At 34.7% G+C, this 25,729-nt stretch overlaps 2 protein-coding genes across 2 annotated transcripts in view; one reads left to right on the top strand and one right to left on the bottom strand.

Annotated features, from left to right (window-relative positions):
* Meltrin (meltrin) overlaps positions 1-19,931 on the top strand; it is a 99,062-nt gene extending 79,131 nt beyond the window's left edge. Inside the window, exons 4-17 of the mRNA XM_068769630.1 lie at positions 265-397; positions 1,097-1,260; positions 2,025-2,198; positions 2,982-3,151; positions 3,693-3,995; positions 4,740-4,929; positions 5,707-5,847; positions 6,472-6,590; positions 6,940-7,100; positions 7,734-7,831; positions 8,478-8,592; positions 9,424-9,519; positions 10,021-10,153; positions 14,553-19,931. Of these exons, the coding sequence (XP_068625731.1) occupies positions 265-397; positions 1,097-1,260; positions 2,025-2,198; positions 2,982-3,151; positions 3,693-3,995; positions 4,740-4,929; positions 5,707-5,847; positions 6,472-6,590; positions 6,940-7,100; positions 7,734-7,831; positions 8,478-8,592; positions 9,424-9,519; positions 10,021-10,153; positions 14,553-16,956 (4,401 nt within the window). The 3' untranslated portion in view covers positions 16,957-19,931. The remainder of the gene's footprint in view (positions 1-264; positions 398-1,096; positions 1,261-2,024; positions 2,199-2,981; positions 3,152-3,692; positions 3,996-4,739; positions 4,930-5,706; positions 5,848-6,471; positions 6,591-6,939; positions 7,101-7,733; positions 7,832-8,477; positions 8,593-9,423; positions 9,520-10,020; positions 10,154-14,552) is intronic.
* Positions 19,932-22,313: 2,382 nt separating this feature from the next.
* On the bottom strand, positions 22,314-25,124 carry SmD2 (small ribonucleoprotein particle protein SmD2). The gene is made up of 3 exons (XM_068769437.1): positions 25,039-25,124; positions 24,713-24,965; positions 22,314-22,549 (listed from the first exon to the last, which is right to left on the bottom strand). Coding segments are annotated over exons 1-3 (360 nt in total). The 5' UTR covers positions 25,041-25,124; the 3' UTR covers positions 22,314-22,444.
* Positions 25,125-25,729: the final 605 nt, after the last annotated feature.

The following is a 25,729-nucleotide window of genomic DNA, read 5'->3' as shown; positions in this document are numbered from 1 at the left end:
GCTTTAACATGCCAATCCGCTAGGCTGTCGATTGCTTTCGTTTGTTTATGGATCTCCTCATTATATCTCTTAGAGAAATCGTTGAGCGATTGTTACCTTGCCAATTAGCCCTGAAATTAGAGGCAATTTTTCAGTGCGGTTTACTTTATTAAATAGACATAATATGTTTTCTTTAATTTTTACTAACCCCTAATGGTGATGATAATGTAATTTAAAAAAAAAATAAACAATAGTTGTGCTAAAAGCGGATAACTTCTCTTTTAGGAATTAGACTTATGCCAATACTCAGGCAAAGTAAAAGACAAGGAGAACTCGTGGGTAGCGCTTTCCACGTGCCATGGAGTTCGGGGCGTCATCTACGACGGCAAAGAGATGCGGTACATCGAGCCTGCAGAAGGTTAGTAATCAGATTATCCTACCTATTTTTGTCAAGAAAGATATGGAGCTCACTATTTATATTTGGGGCTAAAATATTACTTTGGCGCCTAAGATGGTTGAAGTGTACAAAGAGTTTAAATTCTTCTTTAATGTAATGCCATTTTTTTCTTACTATCAATTTCTTAGAAGAAATATGCAGTCTCTTATTACAAAACAAACAGTACGTAACTCGTTGAGCAAATGTGAGTTTTCAATGATGCCCAGAGTTACATTTTTTTCTGCTTTCGCCCCTATCTGGTTTGGGACAGACTTTACTAATTTTTCACAGTCTTTTTATTTTCATTCTCAGCTGTCATCCTTCACATAATCTACCATTCTATTCTTTTATACCACAATTCGATCTGTCTCTCTCTTCCATTCTGATTGCCATTCGTTCATCGCCTCATCCTTTTTCCTCATTTATTAGTTTTGACAAAAATAATTAACATTCGTTTTTTTTACATACTATTAATATTATCACAGCATACCTATTTTCTAATTTATCACAGATTTTTGGGTTTTTATATTCTATTTTATTATGATCAGAGTTACATATTAGTTGTATTTACGTATTATCAACACGCGAATTATTATCAATAGTTAAATAAAACGACATTAAAACATAGCGGGTAAACAGTGAATTGTCAACAAAATGTAAAGTTATTCTTTTGTTTTTAAGATGGCGGTTTCGGCTCCCAACATTACTTATACGACCACGCGAATCTTCGTGCGGTCCACCGCTGCGGGTACGACGGCGGTGTCACCAAGAACACGAGCTACGATCCGCAACTCATGCAGAAGCGTACCGACAGACAGACGGCGCAACGCAGCAGGATCAATCGGGTATATATTTATTTTAAGTATATTCTGAAAAAGATTTCATTCAGGATCGATAAAGGGTACATTAAAGACGTAGAGTGTGGCACAAGTAAAGTGAACCTTGGATCGAAGGACAACCATGTATTTTAATAAGTACCTACAATTCAAGGGACGTTCAAATACAAAGACCTGCATTCGACTTAGCTCGAAGATTTCACATGTTCCAGAGGGTTTCAACCGGAACATCGATAGATTATTTGCTATAGAGTTTAGACCAAGCATTATTAATTTTCGTAAATACATGAACACAAACAATAAGACGCACTAACATAATCAAATTAATAATATTTACACCAATTTTATAATCAAAAATGTTTAATTCAATTAGATTTAAAGGACACGAGTACGTGTAAATATACCATATATTCATCACCATATACCATTATCATCATTATTTCTACCGCAGGGGACCACTGCTGAACATGCCACTTGATGACCTTAAAAAGGTAGTTTCGATTTTATGTGTGGACGTCTTACATTATCGATGGCAGTCCGTGGTTTTCAATCAAAAACCTAGAGACCCCAGCAACCATTCGTTCTGCGCTCTATGTAATATCCCCCATATGTAGCTTTTTACATTTTAGTATGTAATAAACATGTTTTGGTTTATAAAGACCTGTAATAGTCATTATAGCTCTGATATGGCAATTTAAATAGAGAATTGATGAAGTCCTAAATCTTTACATATCCACCACGGTCATTAAGCATATCGCCAACTCTGTCCGCAGTACAAACGGCAAGCGTACGACGATACTGAGGTCCGGGGTCCGGTCAACGCCAACAAACAGTCCCGGTACGTGGAGCTGGTGCTGGTGGCTGACAACAGGGAGTTCAAAGCCAACGGAGAGAATTTGCAGACAGTACACCGTCAGCTTAAAGACGTCGCGAACATCATTAATTCGGTGAGTCAAAACTAGAAATTAAAAATATTAGTTGACTGAGTCTTAATTAAACTTGTATATTTCTGGCTTTGTTGTGTACTTGGGATTAGTGATGAAGAGTTAAGTCGGAGGCTTATGCAAATGGAGAGATTGTCGAATGTTGCAAAGGAAGACATCGAACTTTTGTCTCAAAAAATCCAAACGCAAGTGTTGTGCTAAGCGGGATTTTATATTTCAAACCACTGTTGGATCTAGTGGAACTGAAATCGCCGTGCCGCGACTTAGGAAGCGCAGTGAGGTGGGTGCCGAGGAGAAAACATGAGCGTTGTCGCTGCGAACATTGACGGAACCGTCTCACTGCGTGCATACCTAAGGCGCGGTACTGCGCCTTCGGTAGCACTATAAACGTTGTTTTGAGGATGAACGAACTAAAGTATTAAATACCTAAACTAGACGTTGTGTGTACAATTATAATTATTTAACTAATCAAAGTAAACTTAAAAACTTGGTTAATGATAAATACACACAGTATTAAAAAAAAATAGTAATCAAAGTAAAGATCGAAGCAACTACGATGGATACGCTGGATGAGAGCAGCGCAAGAGCATCGTAGCCATCATTGAGGGATTCATATGGCTTGCAATGGGCGCTTATCAGTTGATATGATGATGATGAAAGTAAACTTTTATTAGTAGAACCGAACGGTATAGTCTCCGCGTGCGTAAATGTTTATTAGACGAACCCTTGACTCATCACTTTGCTATATTGATTTAAAAATACATTTTAGATGCGTTATAATTTCAGGTATATTCACCACTAAACATCTTCATAGCGCTAGTAGGGGTGGTGGTGTGGAACGAGCACGACGAGATACAGTTGGAGGAGAATGGCGACCGGACCTTGACCAACTTCCTGGTGTACAGGAGAATGAGACTTTTGACTGAGATACCCAATGACAACGCGCATCTATTGACGTGAGTGTAATTATGTATTTATTTTAATATCAACATAGGATCATTTAAAGTTACCACTTACGAGAAGAATGTCAGAAGAGCCCTATTTACAGAAACTAGGATCAAATTGATCTACATAACACCCTTATACAGCTACGATGGTTCCAAATGCGTGATCTGAAAAGAGTCCGCAACAAACGGTTTTGTTTTGTTGTCACTTTTACAATATTTTTAATAAAGCAGTTAGAGCAATTAATTTCCAAGTTCTAGCATTTATTGAAAATGTCTTTATACTTTAATAGAATTTGTAAAAGTTTGTGTTCACTGAATTACTTAAAATTATTTCACTGTAATTCGCAGATGTGCTATGAGAATCTGTTGTATACAGTTCAACATAAAAGCGTTACTATTTTTTGAAGGCTGAAGAAAAATATAACAAGCTTATCTTTTTTGTTATTAAAAAAATTATAAATAATTATTAAGTAGTGGTTGTAACAACTGTGACAATCTAATTCCTGTGAAATGAACCTCTGTGGTCATAACCAACATATTTTCTTTCCAGTCGTCAAAAATTCCAAGAGGGTGTCGTCGGAAAAGCCTTGAAGGGTCCAATTTGTACTTTCGAATTCTCCGGTGGAGTTGCCACTAATCATTCTGAAGTTATCGGGCTGGTGGCAACCACTATCGCGCACGAGATGGGCCACAACTTCGGCATGGAGCACGACACAGAAGAGGATTGCGACTGTCCAGACGAGAAGTGCATTATGAGCCCCTCCAGTACCTCCGTGGTGCCAATACATTGGTCCTCGTGCAGCTTAAGGTCCTTGGCGCTGTCATTCGAAAGAGGCATGGATTATTGTCTTAGGTATATAAATAAATATATAACCTTCCCCTTAGAATTAGAGGTTCAGCAAACCGTTATGTTTAAAGAGCGGTTTGATGCCAATTCAAAGAAGAATCGACATAACTCTCTCTTAATTTTATATATGTGTGATTCATGTGTATTTATATTCCCATATTTAAGTGTATGTTTATTAGTAATTAGATAATTAGTGTATTTCTTAAGTACGGCTATTAATGCTAGTGTATTTTACATGTTTTGTATTATTTTTCTATCCCATTGATTCTATTACAACCTGACTACATGTTATCTCGACACCAAAGTAAGTTGATTAGTTATCATTATAAGACATTAAGGTCGCCATGAATAATGTCAATAATAGTACAATCCGCATTGTAAAACACTAAGTAAATCAATAGCTTTAAATTCTCACATTTAGCTATTATCATGTGTAATAGTTATTGTACACATCACAAAGCGGCAATAGAACATCCAATATCTGGCTGAATAATTCGATGAGTGAAAAATCTGTCCTTGGAAGTGGTAGTGGGTTGCCTATTTGATGTATAGATAACTTACGATGGGAGAGGAAAGTCATGGAGGCCACGTGTGGAACGATGAAATTCCTTCTTTCACAAGACTCAACAGCAGCCAGCGCATACATCAATAAAAGAGACTGTATAGAATGAAAGATTGATGATAATCTACCGATCTCTTTTAATTTTAATTGAATTAATAAGATTTAATAAGTCGTAATTCGTGGTACAGGAACAAGCCGAAGCGTCTCTTCCAGTCGCCGACTTGCGGCAATGGGTTCGTGGAAGTGGGCGAGCAGTGTGATTGCGGCATTGGGGAAGAAGAGAAGTCACGTGCAGCATGCGCCGCGTGCTGTGAGCCGCGCACATGCATGTTGCGCAGCAACGCGACTTGCGCCGCCGGTGAATGCTGCGACTTAAAGGTTAGTGTCGTCTATTCGGACAAAAGTGTAACACGCTTATACTTGTGCCGAGAGACCACCGGTGCACATATTCGTGCCTTCATAATGGCGATAAAAATAAAAATTATTTTCACAAACTTTTGAATCGTCGATTATTTTAACAATATACTTAAATTTAACAATATCTCATATATACATTATAATATAAACCCTGTGAACGAGTCAACAAAAAAAAACATTTCGATCAGCCAAAAACTCTTGAATACTTTAATAAAATTTATTTAATAACATGCTTTTAGTTTTAAATTTAAAACTAAGAAAAAAATGGTTTAATATGTGTGGTGGAAATTTATAACACATGTGGTGTGATTACATATATAGGGTTACTAATTACAAATAATGTCTCAATCTTAACTATAAAGGCAGTGACTGTAATACTGATTGCATTTGAATTCAAATCGGCGTTCGATTTTAAATTCGAAAGCGCGAGAATCATTTAATTATAAAAAGTGCTACACCCGTAGTGGCCAGTAATACGAGGCGATGTCATGTGACGGTACCTACTCTCTAGTGTCGAATTAAAGTCAGTTTCTTTGTGCCGATTCATATAAACGACTATTTTTCACTGCCGATTCATATAAATATTTACTAACTGCCGAATCATATATACGATTACTTCTTTTTACCAATTAATACAAACTAAATTAATTTAATAGGAACCTATAGGAAGTTTTATATGGCAATGGTAAATTGTTGCAATGATATAGACTTACGAAGTATTTTAATAAATATTTTCAGACGTGTGGACCAAAGTCGGCGGGTACCGTCTGCCGGTCAGCAGATCGCGAGTGTGACCTCCCGGAGTATTGCACCGGACATTCCGAGTTCTGTCCTAAAGACGTCTACCGGATGGACACCACGCCTTGCGGTAATAATGAGGTAACTTCTATGATCATGTGCTTATAATGATTACTTATAGATAAAGCTAGTTCTAAGAAATACTATCCCTTGTAAAATCCAAAAAAAACTCACACCTTTTCGCCTTATTGACTTGTCACTCACAACTGCATCCATAAATGAGAACATAAGCTTTGTTAAGGGGAAAAACGATCCTTTCGTATTATAGTGCTACCGAAATCTCTGAATCGCGCTTTTGGTATATAGCGGACGGCGTATCGGTTCTCCGTTACGTCCGTGAGGAATCAAGGCTCATTGAGAGCTCTCTTTTGCAGCACAAATTGTGCTTTATGTTTCGACGACTTAAAAAAAACTTCCCTGTAATAAAATCTGCTTGTAACAATACGAGACATCGCTCAAGAAAACTATAATACAGGAATTGAGGAGACACTGGGTCGACCTTGTCTCAACGGGCCAATTTACGCAACATCACTGTGTTCATTTTGCGTCGTGGTTTGCTTTAGACAACCCAACTCCTCAAGAGATCCCATAAGACTATGACAAGGTAAAATCCCTGCCACAAGATGCAGTCAAAGTCACGACAGCCGAAGAAGGGTAGGTAATCGGTGTACTTTAATTGTTGATGTGATTGTCGTTTGTTGATAGGCGTACTGCGTGCGAGGTGCTTGTCGCTCGCACACGGACCAGTGCAGGTTGCTGTGGGGTTCCACCGGCGAGAGTTCTGACAATAGATGCTACACCACCACCAATATTAAGGGCACCAAGTAAGCTATCATATATTCCTACAATTTCCACAAGGGTCTTTGCTTCCAGTTTCAATTTGGTTTTCTTTAAATACTTAAGTCTACATTTCTTTAAATGATTTAAATTGGAAACAACGACGGGAAACGTTAAACCATATTTTTTCTTAGAGAATATAAACCCATTGAAGCCACAAATGAAAGACCACGTTTCTGTGCTGTAAATCATGCGATACCGTAAATATTGTAATTTGTATTAACAGTGGATTTTACACAAAAAACCTATTTTACAGTAATTTAAGTTACAAAAATTTATAGTGGGTGATTTATCAAAATATTTAGTACTAAATTCGACTGGTGCCATTACCCGCAGAAATGGCAACTGCGGGTACGACAGGATCCGTCAAATCTTCCGAGCCTGCGCCCCGGCGGACGCTCGCTGCGGTCTGCTGCAGTGCCGGCACCTCAATGAGCGCCTCGAATTTGGCATGGAGTCTGTTGCACAGCTCTCTGCGCTCTTTATCAATAACAACGGTAATTACCGCGCTTTGTCTTATTCTATACAAACGCACTCACATACTTATATATACAGTCCCATGTAAGATTTTTAAATTATATCGTGGTAATTATATAAGTATATGTATACAACTTATATATACTTACTAATTATTTTTAATTTTTACAACTATAACTCTGTAATTTTTAATGTACTACATAAATTGCAAGTCAATATCCGTTATCAGGTGATATTTATTTTAAAACTATCGAGGGCTCTTACGCCAGGCCACTTCATGAAGCATCCGCACAAGCGGTCTAAGAGATCGGTAGCTTCTCTATCTGGTAATAAAGTAGTATGTAGCGACCTAAGCCGTGTTTCCTTTGGGAACTCTCTACCTTTAGTATTTTAAACGTGGTTTAGTTTAAGCGCCATCTATTCCCTGTTGCTTCAAACCAGCGGAATCTGTGAATACAAACAATGAACGTCGATCACCAAAAAAAAACCGTTACAAAAATATTTGGAATTACAAAGCCCTGATTATTACATCACCTGCACTTTTGTAACCTAAACGGCGTCACGCTTTACTAGACAGCCTCTCACTGTATTTCTATAGATCTACCAATAAATATAACCAAAGCAAATATGTTTATTTTAAATGTGATACACAGGTACTATAATCCCATGCCGTACGGCCATAATCGACCTGGGCCTCAGCGATGTTGATCCAGGCATGGTGCCCGACGGCGCTAAATGTGGTGATAACAGGGTAAACAATACTATTTAATAAACTACTAATTTTTTTTACTTATAATTCCTAATACAATAATTGGATAATTTTCACAAGAATATAAAAATCGTTAATGTTATTAATACAAGCTGTCTTCATCCGCTAGTAGGTATAATCTTGCTCAAATGCAAAATTTTGTATTTAAAAATAATATTAAAAATTTTATATTCAAAATCCTGCACGTTTTGTCTAAAAATATTTTTCCTAAAATGTAGTACTCGAGGTTTCTTAGCACCCCTTGGCTAGCTTAGTGCTCTGGCCGCTACCGTACCCAGGACCAGCGGGGTCGCCGGAAACTTTGCTTGGTCAACAATCCATAGGAGGATATGCCATAAAGCTGCGAGCATAGCAAGAGGGCTAGCGACCGCAGTGTGGTTTTATAGTATGTGTTCGTCTTTGGGGGAGGCCTGTGCCTTGCAGTGGACGTATACGACTGACATGATGATGAAAAACAAATAATTGTTAAATTATGATGAATAATATGATCATACGCTTTATAAATTATGTATTTCAACTTTTAAATAACGGTATTTGAATGGGAATCGACAATGTTGCCAACGAAAAACATAAATAGCACCAACTTAACTAAATTTATATTACATTGCCATATTGAAATATATTTCAGATGTGTTTGAACCAGAGATGCGTGGACGTTGATACAGTGAAGGAAGCAATAGCAAATAAAGAAACTGCAGTATGTCCGTCCAACTGCTCGGGTCATGGCGTCTGCAATTCTGAAGGTATTTTTATTTTTTACGAAAGTTCTCTGTTTACAATGTCATTGCCAGATTTTTGGACTGGATTTGGCATAGCGCTGAACTTGAACCTCGTTATAAGTAACTATAGCTCGTGGGATCCCTTGGTAGTCTCGGCTTTAGGCATAACATAGATTGTATACTGGGTTGGGAGTCTGTCGACCTATTAGATCGCGTCGGTGAAGGCTCCAAGGCGTGACTAGACGCCAGGGATAAGATTAGACAGTTCAACTCGAGGAATCTCAGCAGATCCTTTATGTCACCGTTCATCTCGATAAGGCACCCTGTTAAACCGAAGTGCAGGGCCTTATGGAACGCTGCCTCCGCACACTTAACAAGTACGTAAGCAGCTGTCCTCCCCTACTTCAAGCATGGCCTAGACAGAGCAAAAGACCATGACCAGTAAAAACCACTGACACTTAACGCAAGGAGTCGTGACTACCGGAGCAGGGTTTTAGAGAGCCAACAGTGTATGGTAGGCATTTCCTCCTAAACTTGAACGCTGGTTGGTGACTACTAGTGGGCTTCGATATAAAAGATATAGCCTTACTGGTAGTAGGATATTGGCTCCGGGCTGTGAGCGACCATGCTGGAGCATCCGTTGTGACTTTTTATCGATTTTGTAGCGTTATAAAGCCGTTCATACTTACTGTCATTAGACGTGTGTGACACTCATGTATTAACCTAGAGTTTATTATCTGACTGTTGTCTGTAGTATCTCAGAAGGTGTGCTAGTATGGTTGTTATATTTACATAAAAAAAAACAATAACGTGTGATTTTTTTTTCTTAAATTTATTATTACTTTATTTGCACAGGACACTGTCACTGCGACGCAGGGTTCGCGCCCCCATTATGCGCTCTGCCGGGTCCTGGAGGCTCATATGATTCTGGACCAGCAACTGATTCTAGCAGTAAGTTGTTTTCTTTATTAAATTCGGTTCAATATGTGAGTCTTTCTCTTGTTTAGGTACTTTTAGTTTGTGGAAACGTCTACGTGCTTTGACATTGGTTCAAGAGGACCATTATAAACTAAAATCAATCTCAAATACTATATACACATGCTACCCTTACTTACTCTTTTAATGTGTTTATAGCTGGACAAAGGCTTTCTAGCGTATTGACACTAAATAAAAGGTTTTCGTTTTCAATACTTATATGTTTCTTGATATTTATTTTTGCCGAATCTTTTATATTCATTAAATGTGTAGAATCAGATTACATTCAAAAGTCACAGCCTTTATATACTTACCTACCACTGCTCGTTTTTGCTTCGTATTCTATACTATTTAAAATAATAGTAGATCTCCGTTTTTTTTTTCCAACTTTATATTATAGCTTTAATACTTTACTTTAACTTTTCTCATTTAATAATTTGTACGTTGCGTCATATTTACCAATATTTTTTTCTACAGTTCAAAGAAACTTCATGGTGGCAATGTACGTCATATTCCTGGGGATCCTGCCATCGATTCTGCTGTTGCTCTTCCTGATATATTACTCGCGACACAATGTGCTGGAAGAGTGGTGGAAGAAGCCGCGCAAAACGTACGTACACACGCTAATGGGAGCGGGAAATAAACACTCATCTAAACCAACCACGTCCAAACAAAATCCATTCAGTAGATTCCGCTCGAGCACCAGTTCTGTCCTAAGACTTCTCAGCTTCAAACATTCCAATAGCAACGAATCGGAGACAAGCAATAAAAATCCGGATAACAATTGTGATAACAGTGACAACGAGATCGAAAACATTTATGAAACCATTGAAAATGAAGTTCCCAATGATAGAACTGAAACTGTAAAATTTTCAAAAGGCAAACTTTGTTTCCTCAAAGTTTTCAACTTAAAAGGTAGGACTGAAGGAAGAACTTCATCTACAAAGAAACTGCTAAATAAAAACAGTGTATCAGATCGCAGTAAAAAAGAAATACCCGCTAATGAAATAAAACCTAACAGTTCGAATTTAGTAGATAAGAAAATAGTCATAGTCAACACGGGTCTTACCTCCACGACTAACGAAAAGATCGGCAAAGAACACATAAAACGACCGGATAATATATTAACAGCGTCATCTGTGTTTCAAGCAAAAAATAATGGAGTCTGTGAAATCGATAATAAAAATGCAATTTCCAAAGTTCACGGTAAATATCCGATAAACAAAGATAAAAAATCGGTAATCGTTAACACTGGTCTAGCGTCCACTACTAATCAAATGATCACAGACAAGGATCACTCTCAGAGGCGCATGTATAAAATCAAAAGCAACGGCCTCTACGATGAAGTCTTAGGACAGAAAGTTCACGAGTTTAAAAGAACCTAATCACTTTGCTTGATTGTATGCTGTAGTGTAATGCTCATGTAGTTTAGTTTAATATTTTTATATTTTCCTACTTATATGTGTAAGAATTAATCAAATATATAACGTAAATATTTATAAAAAAATTAACTCGTTTTTGCAGTGGCGTAATAAGGTTTTTCTTTAATTGCCTCTATTAATATAGTTATAAACTATAAATTCTTTGGCTAGTAAACACTTAAAAATACTAAGTTTTTTTTTACATTTTTTATCTTTACGTGGGGTATAAAAGATTAAAGTTTGCGTTCAGAAACAAATTCATAAATTTACATGGATGGTTATTTAATGAATGTCTTTACAAATTTAATTTTAGAGGTTTGGTTCACTAAGCTAAATAATGAAAGTATTTATGAGAAACTAAATAAATAGTCTAGTTACTAGAAGTGAACACTATGTGCAATGAAGAGTAAAATAGAAAATAAGTTACTCTGATTATTTAATAATTAAACACTGGAGGGAAGTAGTTATTTTCTTAAAGCTTTTTTTGTCAATGAAATATCTATTTATATTGAAGCGTAATAAAAATACTTTAGGGGAGCTCATTTAAAAATAAATTTTCAAAACGAAAACATACATATATAGATAAAAAACTTGAAATATAATGTAAACATGTAAGTAAATTTTAAAAAATTGACAAAAAGGCACATTATACTATAAACAAATATTTAAATAACAAGCATCCTTGACAATGATGTCGCTTGATTATTTTGTTTTCATTTAAGCAATATTTAAAAATGTGCACATAAATCAATATTGTTAAACTTTTGTTTAAAAGATCTGTCGTTGTGGATGTCCATCTCCACAACTATAACACCTTGCGAAACAAAGTCAAAAGTAAAATGGAGTGAAAAAAGTTAAGTCAAAGTCAGTCAAAAAGAGCCATATGAAAAGTTTCAATGTTGAATATATTTCGTAATATTATAATATATTTCAATAAATTAATTTCATCTTATCTTATCCCATTGTTTCTATAGTCTTTCCTATACATACGCCACTGCATTTTGTTTGAGTCAAATTGATTCTGTTATAAGGCATACGTAGTTATAAAACTATTTCTGATACAGATTTCACCTTTAGATTTGAAAAAATTCAGGTTAAAATGTTTGATTAAGTCTTCGCTAACCAGTCACTAGCATTAATGATAATTTTATTAAAATATTTTTATTATATTTCAAAGCGCAGTTTTTTGTCAAAGCGCAATATGCACTTTACCAATCAGCATGTTGTTTGTGGAATGTATTTAGTAAAATACTAAGCGTATTAATTTTGCATTGGGCTGTTTTAGTACTTAATGTTTGTATGAGTCATTTTTAGTTATTTAGTGTTAGAGGTTTTAGTGCAATTCCACGTTCTATGCATGAAGAAACAAAGGCAAAATTTTAATACTATTAACAAAGTAATAAAATTGTCTTTAGGTATGATAAATAAAATTAGCTAAATTCGCCTCGATACCATTTTAAAAATAAATACAAGATAAAAAGAAGTTCAAGGCCTACACCAGTTGCATTAAAAACGCTGGATTTGCACTGAAAATTCACTACTTATCGTATTGGTTAGTAATAAACAAGTAAAGATGCGTTTACATGGAGGCAAAATGTTAGTCTGAATCTGTGTGTGTGTTACAATGTGTACTTATTTTTTATTTTAACCTTTGACGTCTTTTAAAAATTTGCATAGAACAATGACTGAAAATATTACTATTAATATAAGGAACCCTGAAACTGTAAATGAATCGAGTAATGACAGATTTTTGAGTTATTTAAAAAATTGTTACATTTGTACGTATTAAAAAGTAGCCATGTAAACGCTTCTTTAAATTTCTTTGCAAATGTCATCCACTACGATCAAGTAAGTTTTATTTGCTTGTAAATCTTGTCTCTATCGTGAGAAGTTTAGACCTCTCAAATGAAATCAGTTCCATGTTACCATCCTAAAGTCTTCAGCGAGGTGATCTGAACACGTCAAGTTCACTGTATAACATTAAAAGAGATGACAAGATTTTTCCGACGTCAGACGTCCACTATTGGACAGGTTTTCCACATAGATTTCAATTAGGATTGCTTGAAAGCGGTCTACATTGTCAGATGGAAGCTTACTTACTACGCTAATCTTTTTATAATGTTTAAAATAACTAACTACCAAAAAATGCATATCTGTTTAAAAAAAATACTTTGAATTTAATTTCCAAAATATTCACAACGGATTTTCATATTTAATGTCATGTACTTAATGTAAGTAATGCTTGCTTATTTTTAAGGGTACACTTAAATTCAAATAATGTAAAAATAAAACACAATGGGTAAAAGTTCCATTTTTTATTTTCTTCTAATTGAAACTCATATCACCTCGCAAGACATGCACGTAGATTTTAAATATTTAAGCTATATTCTTATTTTTGGTTTGTTTATTAACTTGCTCATTAAAATTTAACCTAATTCTAAATAAATACCAAAGAACTGTATATACTTCTTCATTATAAAAACATCGTTTAAAATGAAGATATTTCAAATAAATAACTGGAATAAAACTAAAAAACTCCTCTAACCAACTTAATTATAAGACATATTGAATGAAGTTGTTAGCTAATCTGGTAGACTTGTTTCATTTGATCCAAATAAAATGATTACGTTTTATTTTAATAAATTTTAATAATTCGTGTAATAGTTAAGAAATTTAAATGGTCTTTTGAGATAAGTCCTTTCATTCTGTAATTAGAAACTGTCATCAATAATAGTTTTGTAAATAAATGATATTAGGTGCATTCATTTTTTTTAATCAATGCTGGCAGAAGTTTAAATTTAAAACTCATGGCAACATTTTAGTCTATTTCTAGAAGGTGCTTGGTTCTGTGTTGTTGGTGAGTTGGCTAATGGGTTTATTGATGCATGTTGCATGTGCATGCGAATGCTTTATTTTTACATTTATACTCAAAACACATCTAAACACTTACACTCAGGATATTTAAATTTTTAAGTTAAATTGTTTTATTTATATTACTAGACTTTTTTGATGATTTAAAGAATTTTTACTATTGTAGACCATATTCTTCTTGTAATAAAGAACATATATCCCTGTACTTGTGATTTCTACGTATATTTCTTTTATTGTTAACTCATTTTATATTCAAGTGTGTAATATATATATATATATATGTTTGGTTTTTGGTTCTATTAAAGTTATTTGTTTTGTTGTTATTAATGTAAAATCAAAGTTTATTATAAAATAGTTTATTAATGACTATTGACTAATTTCGTGCAACACGTTTTCTACCAAATTATAACGTATAGTTTTATTTAAAAATCTCTTTCCAGGTATAGTTATTTATTGTAATCACCAGAAAAATGAATTCGCGTTGATGTCCTTTAAGAAATTTTTAAATTGAAAACACAGTAAAATCGTGACGAAAGGGTTGCATCCGAATTATTTTTATACATATGTTTTTATGTATATTTACCAGCTTTGCATGTTTAGAAAAGTATTTTATATGCATGGTTAATAAATTATACACACATTTAAATTAAAGTATTGAAATTACGTGTCCTTGTATATAATATTTAACATTCCTGATTGTAATATCTATGTTTACAGAATACAATCGCCGAAAAAGAACAGTTTGCAGCGGCGTCTATCTCGCAGCGCTAGCAAGTTTGCATCGAACTTCCAGAACGGAAACCAGAATAACGCTCAACCAGTGAGTGTACACACGCTCTCCAATCCAGACGATATGAGCTCCAGTCTGCTGCGAAGCGACTCGGACCGAAGCCCTGCTGGTAACCTGAATCCGTCAGTCAACTTCTTCGGCAACTTCAAGGGCTTCTCTCTCACGCCGATAGACAAAAACCAACAGAGCGAAAATAACGACAACGTTCCTGCAAAAGAAAAAGCAAAAACCGAAAGTGTTAACGCTAAAAGCGCAAAAATAACACCGGTACATAGAAGCGGGAGCAACAGCCAAAGTCTAATCAATCAGAGTGTTCTGAAACCAGTGCTAAGATCCGCTCCGCCTTTACCCGTTGTACCAACCACGACAAGTCCAAAAACGAGCCCGTCCGTCAAAAGAACCAACAGCTCTGTTCAAAACAGAATCAAAGCTCTGATGAGTACGGAAAAGACAGAAGATGTACAATCTGTAGCCAACCCTCGACCGGTCATATCAAGCCCCATTCTAGAAGCTTCAACATGTACAGCGAAAGAATTGATTTCACCACTGCAAGGCTCTAAGACTCTAGGACCAGTACGAGCAGCTCCAACTGTTCCGGGGCTGGCGCAAGACATGAGACAGAGACCCGTCAGTATGCACTCAGGTGCAGTGCCGCAAAAACCTTTACCAGAAGAACCGAAGAAAGTCAAAGAAGGAATATCGTTGAATAGAATAGCATCTTTTCTTAAACAAGAAAAGCCTAAAGAGAGAGAACGCCATCCAGTAGAGAGAAGTCACTCGTTGCCAAAAAATCCAAATCATCAAGTCAAAGTACCGAAGGCCGCTGATAAGGTAGCGTTAAGAAATTTGCAAATTTCTAAACCGATTGTGCAAAAGCAGATCGATTTACCCGTGAATACGATTCCAGTGGTTTCCGACTCGGAAGAAGTCGATGATTCTAGAGCTTTTGTTAATAGGGCACAAAGCATGAGAGCTCCTCCAGCCCAAAAGCCTGCATTGCAGAGCTTTGGTTCCATGAGACAGGCTACACCACGCCCACTGTCCGTGGTTGGACGGCCGACAGCCCCACCCCCACCTTTACCACCAAATCCAAATCAAGAAGTTGAAACATCGCTGTATCAAAACCCGAAACCACATAACGATATTAAATCGGTTGACTATGTAGATTGTATAGAAGAAAAATCAGCACCGCTAGCTCACATTGATGAAGAATCTGGTGACAATATTTACGCAATAATTGAAGAAAGCCCCGAAAAACATTCTAAACCCTTACCTGGTGTCCCCGCGCCTGTGAAAACCATCCCTCAAGCACCACCGGTTGGTTACAATACTCCTAAGCCTGTCACTTCCAATTCCGGAAGTACAGAGAGCATGGGCCTTCTAGGAGAAATTGTGAACGAAATTCAAAATCGTAATTTTGACTCCATATATTCCGCTTCAACACTTTCCAGAAAGAAGGAGAAGGAAAGAAAAGAAAGAAATGCTGAGAACAACAGAGACAGCACGTATATGAACACCGACCATTATAAATCTCCAGAAAGTCTCTACAGCAACTCTGGCGCGAAATCAAGTTCAGCCTCTACCACTAGTAGCGGCTACCTGCATCCCTCGGCGGTCAACGTGCCGTCCTACATGAAGGAGCAGGACAACAATAACGATACGAAAGACACTGAAAAGTCACCGCCGTCTCCAACTTTAAAAGCAAACTCTAAAATACCTACATTCGCAAGACAAGTCACGCCTCCCGGTCTACGTACCACGAGCACTTTCAAAAACGTTCCCCAATCACCAAAAAATGCAATTAAAAACTCAACCGTTGCGAAAACAATATCAAACAGTCCAGATGTGGTGTCGAGCTGTGCGGTGACAGATTCGAAAAACATCAAAGCCCCCGACGTCATCAACAACAACAAGATAATCAACGAACCACCTAAGGTAGCGACGAAGCCAAGCGTAACGGCCAAACCCACAGACAATAGACCGCCTTTACGTCCCGCCCCCACCATTGACAAGAAGGCAAACAAAACAGTTAACCCCAAAACATTGAACCCGTCCAACGTCAATGCTAAACCGCAAACGGAGAAGAATCCAATCGTAAACCGCACGCAATCAAAAGTAGACTCTAACGTTAAAGCCATAGCGGATAATTTAAATAAAAATAAACCTAAAGTAGTTCCAAAACCTAGCACAACGAACGTTCAACGGACTGAATCAAACGTTAAAACGAACGCAAACAAACTGATGCCCAAGCCGTCGAACGTGGCGAGCTTGCAGCAGAAGTTTGAAAACAGAAAGTCTTTGGGCAAAGAGGTGAGTGTTACAAAAAAATAACAAACGCCCTGAGTAGCTTCGAATTGAAATGTTCTAATTAATTGTCCCTGTACATATTACGTGCCTGACAAGTCTTATTAATGCTAATTGACTGCCAGAGTTGTCAGTAAGAATTAATTTTTAGAATACCCTCATGAAAATTAATCACACAAGGTTTTATTCTTGAACTGAAAGTTGGTGAGTAATTATATTAATTGTGCATAATAATTTTGTGACGAATATATTTATTTCCAATAGTGTTACACTAATTAGAGTTAAAGAGTAAAATTTTATTTTTTACAATACCCTCAAAAAAGTTCATCACATATGGTCTTTGAATGAAAGTAGATAACAAATTAAATGTATATCAGTAAACTATTAAAACACAATGCATTGTATTCTCGCTTAATATGATTTAAATACAGTTTTCTTTCGAATGTTTATTGACTTAATTTGAAAAGTAAAGCATTTGTTGTTATAGATAGCTTAATATTGATAACATTGTAGGACCTCTGATAATTATCACAGAAATTATTTCTAGTCTATTTTAATTATATGAAATTTATTTTCATTGAGATTCATTTGTGCATATTTGCCGCAATCGTTTCTATATCAATATAGAGTGTTTGTAACAGTAGACCTGTAAATCTACTAGTAAATTCATAATTAACCAAATCATTGTTGAGTTGGCAAATATATTTTGAATTCATATGAGGAGATTCGCAAGATAACCAAGGTTACCAACGTAAGTTGAAGAATTATCGCATGAAGTGGCAATGGATTGGGCACGTCGCTCGTGCAACGAATCGCCACCACGAGCCGGTAGACGTACTCAGGCCACGTAAAGGCAAATAGGTCACCAGATGTCGCTGTATGCAGGTAGTCCAAGACCGGTCGTCGTAGCAATCTCTGGGGGAGGCGTATATCTTATAGTGGGCGTCTATCGGCCAAGATGATGATGATGATCATTTGGTGTATTTCCTAAAATCATCCACGTGTTCATATTTTCAAATTTAATATTTTCTTTAAAAATTACTGTAATATTATGTATAAAGTTATGTTAAGGAATGATTGAATTTTGCGTGAAAGATGTCTGAAAATTCATAATAATTAGAGTTAAGATATTTTGTAAATAATTCTTATTTTCGTTTGGATTATATAGAGGACTTAAAGCGGTATGTTCGTTTGTATTTTTATATAAAGTGTACACTTGCTGGGCCATTCTACGCCTTATAGTATATTTAATACAGCATTTACATGTACCACATTCAAATCTTACGTATGTACTATTTGTCAGTATAAAACCGACTCGAATGTAATAGTCATTTAATTAAAAGTTAATAGTTTAATTTTGTATACTGCATATGCCATTCGCCTTAAACAATGTTAATCGACAAATCTGGTGCTAGAATAACAATTGTTCGTCAATGTTCCCCATAGTGATGATAAGTTATTTCTATATCTATTTTTGTATAAAACATATGTTACGCACGTTGAGTTGGTTATGAACAGATATCGAATATTCGGTAGAAATGTCTAAGAAATACTATTTACGAAGTTACTACCTAAACGAAGTTACTCGCCCGTTAATTTCCAAATTTAAAATTGAAAAATGCTTATTGAACTTAAGTTGCCTTTGAACTTAAGATTTTGATTACCTTTGGTTTTTGACGTCGCGATGAGACTTCCAACTCTTAGGATGATAAATGCGTCAAACCTGAGAAGAACCGGCGAAAGACACTCAGCGTGACTATATACCTTTTTTAAAAAATATAGAATAATGTTAAAAACTTGGAGGCGACCACATCCGACCACATCTTTTCTTTGAAGTCATGTACATTGTAGTAACCATTAACACACAAACGCCCTTTCACATTATTTTTTAAATCTAGCAATAAATAGTATGATTTATCGATGGAAGGTGCCTAGAATCAAAGTTATAGAGAATTACTGTCTAAACTATTGAAATTTAGACCATGCGATATTGGCACCGCGAAGTCTATTTTACCGGAAGTGGCGAAACGATTTCGAAGATTGGCGTCTTCCCTCCATAAATATTTTTGAATGCTGTAATGGCGCATATTTATAATGGTCACAACGGGGTCGATATGTCTTAACGCAGATAAAACCCCAACCTAAAATTGTAGATTAAAAAAAATCTTTCTGATTATTATCTTATTATAAAAACGTAATTTTTCAACTATTATTAATAATTTTAAATTTAAATATTCTTCCGAATATCCGGTGTCTGGTGTTGCAAGAAATATCGAATAAAACTATTATTTATTTATGTATACAATATGTATTTTTATATTGAATGAGAGTTCGTCCGTTAGATAGCACTGCCAGCTTGGTACAAATCGAATGGTGCTGATTGTCTGGAAAACAGCGATAGTATAATTCCAGAGATGTGAACAGGTACATCGAAGATTGAAACGCGATGAAGTCAGGTGACATGTTCGCGTTTTATTACTTACAAAATATGATTAGCCTGATGCTTCGTGCAAGAAATTGTATTCCTAAGGTAAAAGTTTCACTTCGCCTGATTTCATTTCTGACTAGATAGATGTATTGACTTTTTTGTGTTCATAGGAGAACAATTTCGTTTTATTAATTTTAGTCAAATTTCCTAATAATTTTTGTTACATACAAAAATTTCTATGTAGGTCGAAATATCCCACACCGCATTTTTTATTCGAATTGGTTTTTTAGGTTGTGTGTTACATGTCAAATTTATAACCCATTTAAACGCTTCCTTAATTAATAAATTGTGATAATTAAAATTACATAATAATTATTGTAAATACAACCAAAGAAAATTGTATTTAACGGTGTTGGAGTATTTAGCTGACTTTATTAGATGTAAGTGTGAGTGACCTTTTTGTATGTAGCGTTTATATTTATGGCAAGACTGTCGCACGTCTAATTCGTTTACTACTGCACATTTATTTACCTTGAAGAATTGTAAGGCGAGCTAGATAATTTAAAAGGATGATGAATAATGAATAAAAACGTCATTACGAAACTTTTGTTTTTTTTTTATTCCCCGCCATTGATTCCTATTCACCAAACAAATATGTTGTTACGTTGTACACATGTACACTTTGTTTTATTTTTATTATTTTAGATCGCCGATAAAATTTATATTGTTTCATACAAATACATATTATATAAAAAACAACAAAAAAGCAACCCCAGTGCCAGGCAACCACATGAAATGGAAAATAACGAAAAAATTAAATTTGAGAACAAAAAAATAACATGAATAATTTAAGTTTATTAAATACAATATATTTATGAGTTATGTATACGAGTATTATGTTTAATGCATACTTGCCTCGATGCAAAATAGTTCGTCTTGTATAAAAAATAGGATAATATAAAATAATGTAAATGTGATATAATTAAGAAAAGTAATCAAGGAAGTTAACCACAATTTGAGTAACATTCGAAATCTTTCAAAATCTTACATAACATAAACAAATAAAAAATATACTGAAATACATGTCGAACACTGAAATATATACTGAAAAACATTTATATTGGTTGAATATCAATTAATAAAAATCGTCAGTCAATAACAAGTAAGTAAGAAGCAACGTAGAGGGCCCTCTTTTGCCCGATGTATATATGGGATTATATTTCTGTGGAATTCCCCTTTACGATGTGCCGCTGGCGGTGACGTATGTAGCTAGTAGTAACTTACTTATGATTTTTTTACATAAAAAAGATCGAGATGTTGCTACTCATTGTTAACCAATGAGGCGATGTTGCGTGGGATGTGGCTCTCCATTCTTTCTGTTAGCCGTAACTAGTATTCCATTCTCAATGACCCGAAGACAGGACAACTGGTAATCACGTGCACCACTATTTGCTCCAAGTTCAAGTCAAATATGCACGAGAGACACTTCTCGAGTTAAGATGAAATTTAGGCGTTACGTTTTAATTTTTATTTCTTGTATTTATCATATACCAGTCTGTTATTTTCACATAAGATTTTAAATTATGGCTAGAGGTACGGAATTTTCGCAAAAAAAAATCACCAATTTCACATTTAAATTTTTCGAACATTGCAAATTTCGCATTAATTTCGCATTTATACTTTAAAACTTGTTAAATTTGTGGTAATAGGCATTTTTCGACAAAAAATATTCAAAATTAAAGGTGCATGCCTTAACATTTGACAAGTTTAGTTAATTAAAAAATCGTAAAAAAATTAATATTCGCAATCTTAAGCGTTCTTTTTTAGTTTGTTACGACGACGTTGTATATTTTAAAGATGAGTTAAGCGTCCACTATGTAAAGTTGGATGTCAAATACTCTGTATTAGATTCTGCTCCATCAAAGGACGAAAAGTTGCATTTGAGGGCCAACAAATTGTCATGCATATTATGATTTATATTTTTATTAATGAGTTCATGGATTAGCCCATTGATGGCAGAATTCGAAAAAAAGATAAGGCGTTTTTCTAAAAATTAGGGATTTTCAACTGACCAGAGGTCTTTTACACAAAACAAAGAGCTTCTTAACTGATAAGTAAGCCAAGAAATATATCCCGTAGGCCTTAGGGGTCTATGATACGGGGTTGACATCACTGAATTTATCTATGAAAGTGTGTATATTCATCAATTAACTCATTTAAAAATGATCTTGAAAAACAGAAAAATTGCATACATTTCGCATTTATAAGAAATTTTCGCATTTATTCGCATCTATTTCGTAAATACGAAATTTCCGTACCCCTAATTATGGCCCATAATGTATTGCGAAGCTACCGCTAGAATACCAATTTCTTTTAAAACATCTATCAAAGAATCTCTGGCTTTTGAGTTATAAATAGCCCTTACAGCTGTTTTGTAAAATACACGTTGAATTATATTAGCGGCACTGCCCTATAATAAAAAATCGTAAAAGAGAACGCTATAAAACACACAATACATAACCATGTCTACTTCGAATTTACAGTCGATTTTCTGTCTAATTCTGCAAAAAAACTTTCTCTATGCAAAAATTCTTGCTGGAATTTCTTAAATCACTTCGTTTTAATTTTTTTTTTCAATATTTGCACCTTATAAATGTACGATGTTCATGGACAACCTAAGAATGGGAATGGTCTACGCTTCTTATGCAAGTTGAGGACCTCTCTCGGAGAACCATGCGCTGTCACTGGTGGCGTCTTGAGCGAATCAGTTTAATGGCCTCTGGTAAAATAAGCAATGTAATGACTCAAGCCAAGTCTGCGAAGACATCATTAGTTATTATAAAAAGGTCTAAAGCCCTCAATCTTCTGTGATTTCTATCTTGAAGCCTTGAATGCCTCATAACAAAAGTCAGGAATCCATATGTAATCAAAATAAAATAATGTATATAGTATTAAGTATTTATTCATAGAAAGACCAACTTATAAACTAGTTATTGGCCTCTGCATATGCAAATTCCATGTATTGGTTTAATGTAAAACAGTTTTTGTATCACCAGTTTTCACCTTAGAACATATTTTATACTAATATTATTTCCCTGCAGCGGTGGCGAGAGGGTTTCTTAACACTAAAATCACTGAATCGCCACGAAGAAACATCTTGGAAATGAATTTGTCTTTGTTAACTGCTTTGCCCTGAAATAGATAATTTGGAATTATAATACAAAGCATTAATTAGATTCCTCTTTTCAGCTGATAGAACCCACTGTAAGGATATTGCCTCCATTCAAGACCGCCATGACAACCGGAGCTGCGCTGTCCACATCCAGCAACTTCCAACTTAGTGGGGACCTAACCATACCGAGAACCTTCTGTCTCCAACAGCCATAGGCTGAACAACCTAAGAGCCCTTTCTATTGCCACTTCAGACAATTTTTAGAGCTACACCCATGACTTTGGTTTTTCTGTGGGTCTCCTCATTATTTAGACTTCCTAACCTTTTTGCAAAATCTTTTTTGGGTATGTATGATTTATGTCATAATCAATACATTTGAAAAAAAACTATAAAATTCTGTCATTTTTAATCATCATTATCATTCCAGCCATAGGATGTTCATGACTGGACTTGGGTATTTCCAGTTAGAAGTAGTTTACATCAAACTTTCACCAAAAAATTGTCTGTCTATCACTGATCACAGAATTCATATACTGCACATGCTGATCCCTGGTATCCACTGCAGAACATCAAAGCCCCAATATACAGGGTGATTAGTAATAGATTTCATCGCTTTAAATGGGTGAATGTATATTTAGTTAATTTGTCAACAAAAAGCTTTTACACATATTTCCAATCACCCTGCAAAAAGTAATCACTCTGAAATATGTTAGGTATAGGTGAAGAGGTATTACAAATAAATGAGTTACTGAGAATAACATTGCTGTAAGATATCTTGTAAAAAGCTGTCTAAATGAGGATCTGAGTTATTTCTACCATTGTATTACTACTATTTATACTACTACAATTGCAGAGCTATTCAGTTTGTTTCAATAAACATGAACAGTAATATATTGTTATGGTGTTACCTAAATAATCAAATTTTTGAAAAAGTCTGAGAATAAATATCTACTGAGAATGTACCATAATATGTAACTGATGAATAGTGTGACCAAAGGTGAAAGGTCAAGCTATGGTTATGCAGTTATGAATATGTCCAAACAGACACACTTTTAAATAAGAAAGGACCAATATCTAGCCACCTCCGCACATGCAGTGGTTGTCGTGCATGAAAGTGCACCGCCCGCCAGCCCGCTCGTAAATGCGCATGCGACAGACAATGCCAACTACACAACCGCCACCGTAAATTCACCCAACACGTGTTTCACCCCTCCACGGGGCATCTTCAGGAGTTGAACTCCTCCACGGGGCATCTTCAGGAGTTGACAGGTAATGGTAAGTTAAATTTATATTACATTGTGTATGAAATACACATTGTAATTAAAATTATTATTTAAAACAAAAACCGAATTCAATTTATAAATATTTGTTAATATATATTGAAATTTTATTTTTAAATATATATTGAAATATTACTTTTAAGGTTGCTGGTATTTCTTTTTAACATCAAATATTTCAATGATCTCTTTTGTGTTATATGCTTGTAATTAATAATAAAATGTAATATTAAACATTTATACCAAAAAAATTAGCAATAGTTTTATAGCAGATTCAGATCCACTCTGTGAAATGTAAATATGATAGTTACATATTAAGTATTCTTAGATTAGTAATCACTAGTGTTTGTGAAACCAACTTATTTTTAATTATCAAAGTGGTAAATAAATTTAATTAATTATAAAACTAAGGGTAAACATAAACAGTAATTAAATAATCATTATGTATACATTAGTACAAAGATATTGGCTACTTTCTTAACTAACTACAAGATAAGGAATAATTAAATGCAAAATTTTTTTTGACATAAATCAAAAATAAATGTTGTAATTACATTTAAATTTATTTAGTACTCTGTATTGCTACAAATATTGCAACTGTTTATGACTTCCTCATAAATCAACAAACCTAGAGTAACAATTATTCATCAACATTCCTGTGTGACAACATTCTAATAGTACAAATATCACCAGTACTATTTACTCTCTAAGTTTTGCTTAAAAATTATGGACGAAACTTCAAAACCAGACTAAAGATATTTTGTCAAAACAAACGTTATCAGAAGGGAAAAGAACTTTTCTTTACGTACACATGAACAGGTTTTCCGCCTAAATAGCATTTTGGAATTTATTCAGCTGCTTCCGATGGTAATCAATTACTAAACTAAATAAGTTATGTTTTATTACCTTTTTCCCTTTACCAGTACGAGGTACTTCAGTCCACATCTCTTTAACATTTTCCAAAACCATATTGCAATGCCGGTCGAAAGCTTTTACTCGGCCCAACAATTTCTTGTTGTTTCTACAGTTTATTAACACCTGCGTGTTATTTTTTACTGATTGTGTCAGAACGGAAAGAGGTCCCGTGCTAAATTCTTCTTCTTCTATCTTTGATAATTCTTCTAAAGTCATTTCAGAGCGTGGCTTCGACGTAGTCGCCCTGAAAGAAATTGAACGTTTAATTCTATTTTATACCCTTGCATAAATCAAGTACATATACATTCAATACTTACATTTTGAGTTAATAATTATAATTTTGGAGGTTAAATACAACTTCGAGTACGAAATAATTATGTCCACACCAAACTTCTTGAGAACGCTCTAGTCATAGACAATAAAATATGAACTAGCAATGTCCAGAGAAAAAATATCATAAATTGTGAATGTTTAATATTTGATCTTTGTATCAGTAATCTGTGCATATTATATTGAAGTAAAATTAAATTAATTTTTTAAGAGTCTGTTCGCTAAATTTAGGTGTTCGCTACATAGTTATAGCAAATATTTTTTAGGTAGGAACGGTAGTAAATTGTTTTATAATTATTAATAATGGGATAGTAATTATATAATGAACGACATCTTATTTCATCTTATTTTTATTAGAACTAATTTATAATAGGTAGGTATAGTATTCACTTATGAGTTTAATATTACCACAGAATAATACAAATTAAAGTTAATCAGAAAGTGTTATTTAGGTGTGAATTGTTATGAAAATAAAAATTTTGTTAATACCAATATCAAATAGTGATCTATACATGTCCGTGGAAAATGTTAATTTTGGAGTAATAGCTATCACTCTCCCTTAGCCAATTTAGGAATTTATCAATAATTAATGGTTTTCCATTTGCGAGCTTTTTAAAATTTTCATAATTGTGAAAGAAAAAAGTAACAATCAATGGTACTTTTTTATAAAAACCTTTA

This window comes from Battus philenor, unplaced genomic scaffold (assembly GCF_028537555.1).
Source record: "Battus philenor isolate CCGP_79_NKW_IND1 unplaced genomic scaffold, ilBatPhil1.0.hap1 SCAF_28, whole genome shotgun sequence".
NCBI classification, from domain to species: Eukaryota; Metazoa; Arthropoda; class Insecta; order Lepidoptera; family Papilionidae; genus Battus; species Battus philenor.
The sequence above is the reverse complement of the archived record's forward strand: the minus strand, read 5'-3'. Positions and strand labels throughout refer to the sequence as shown.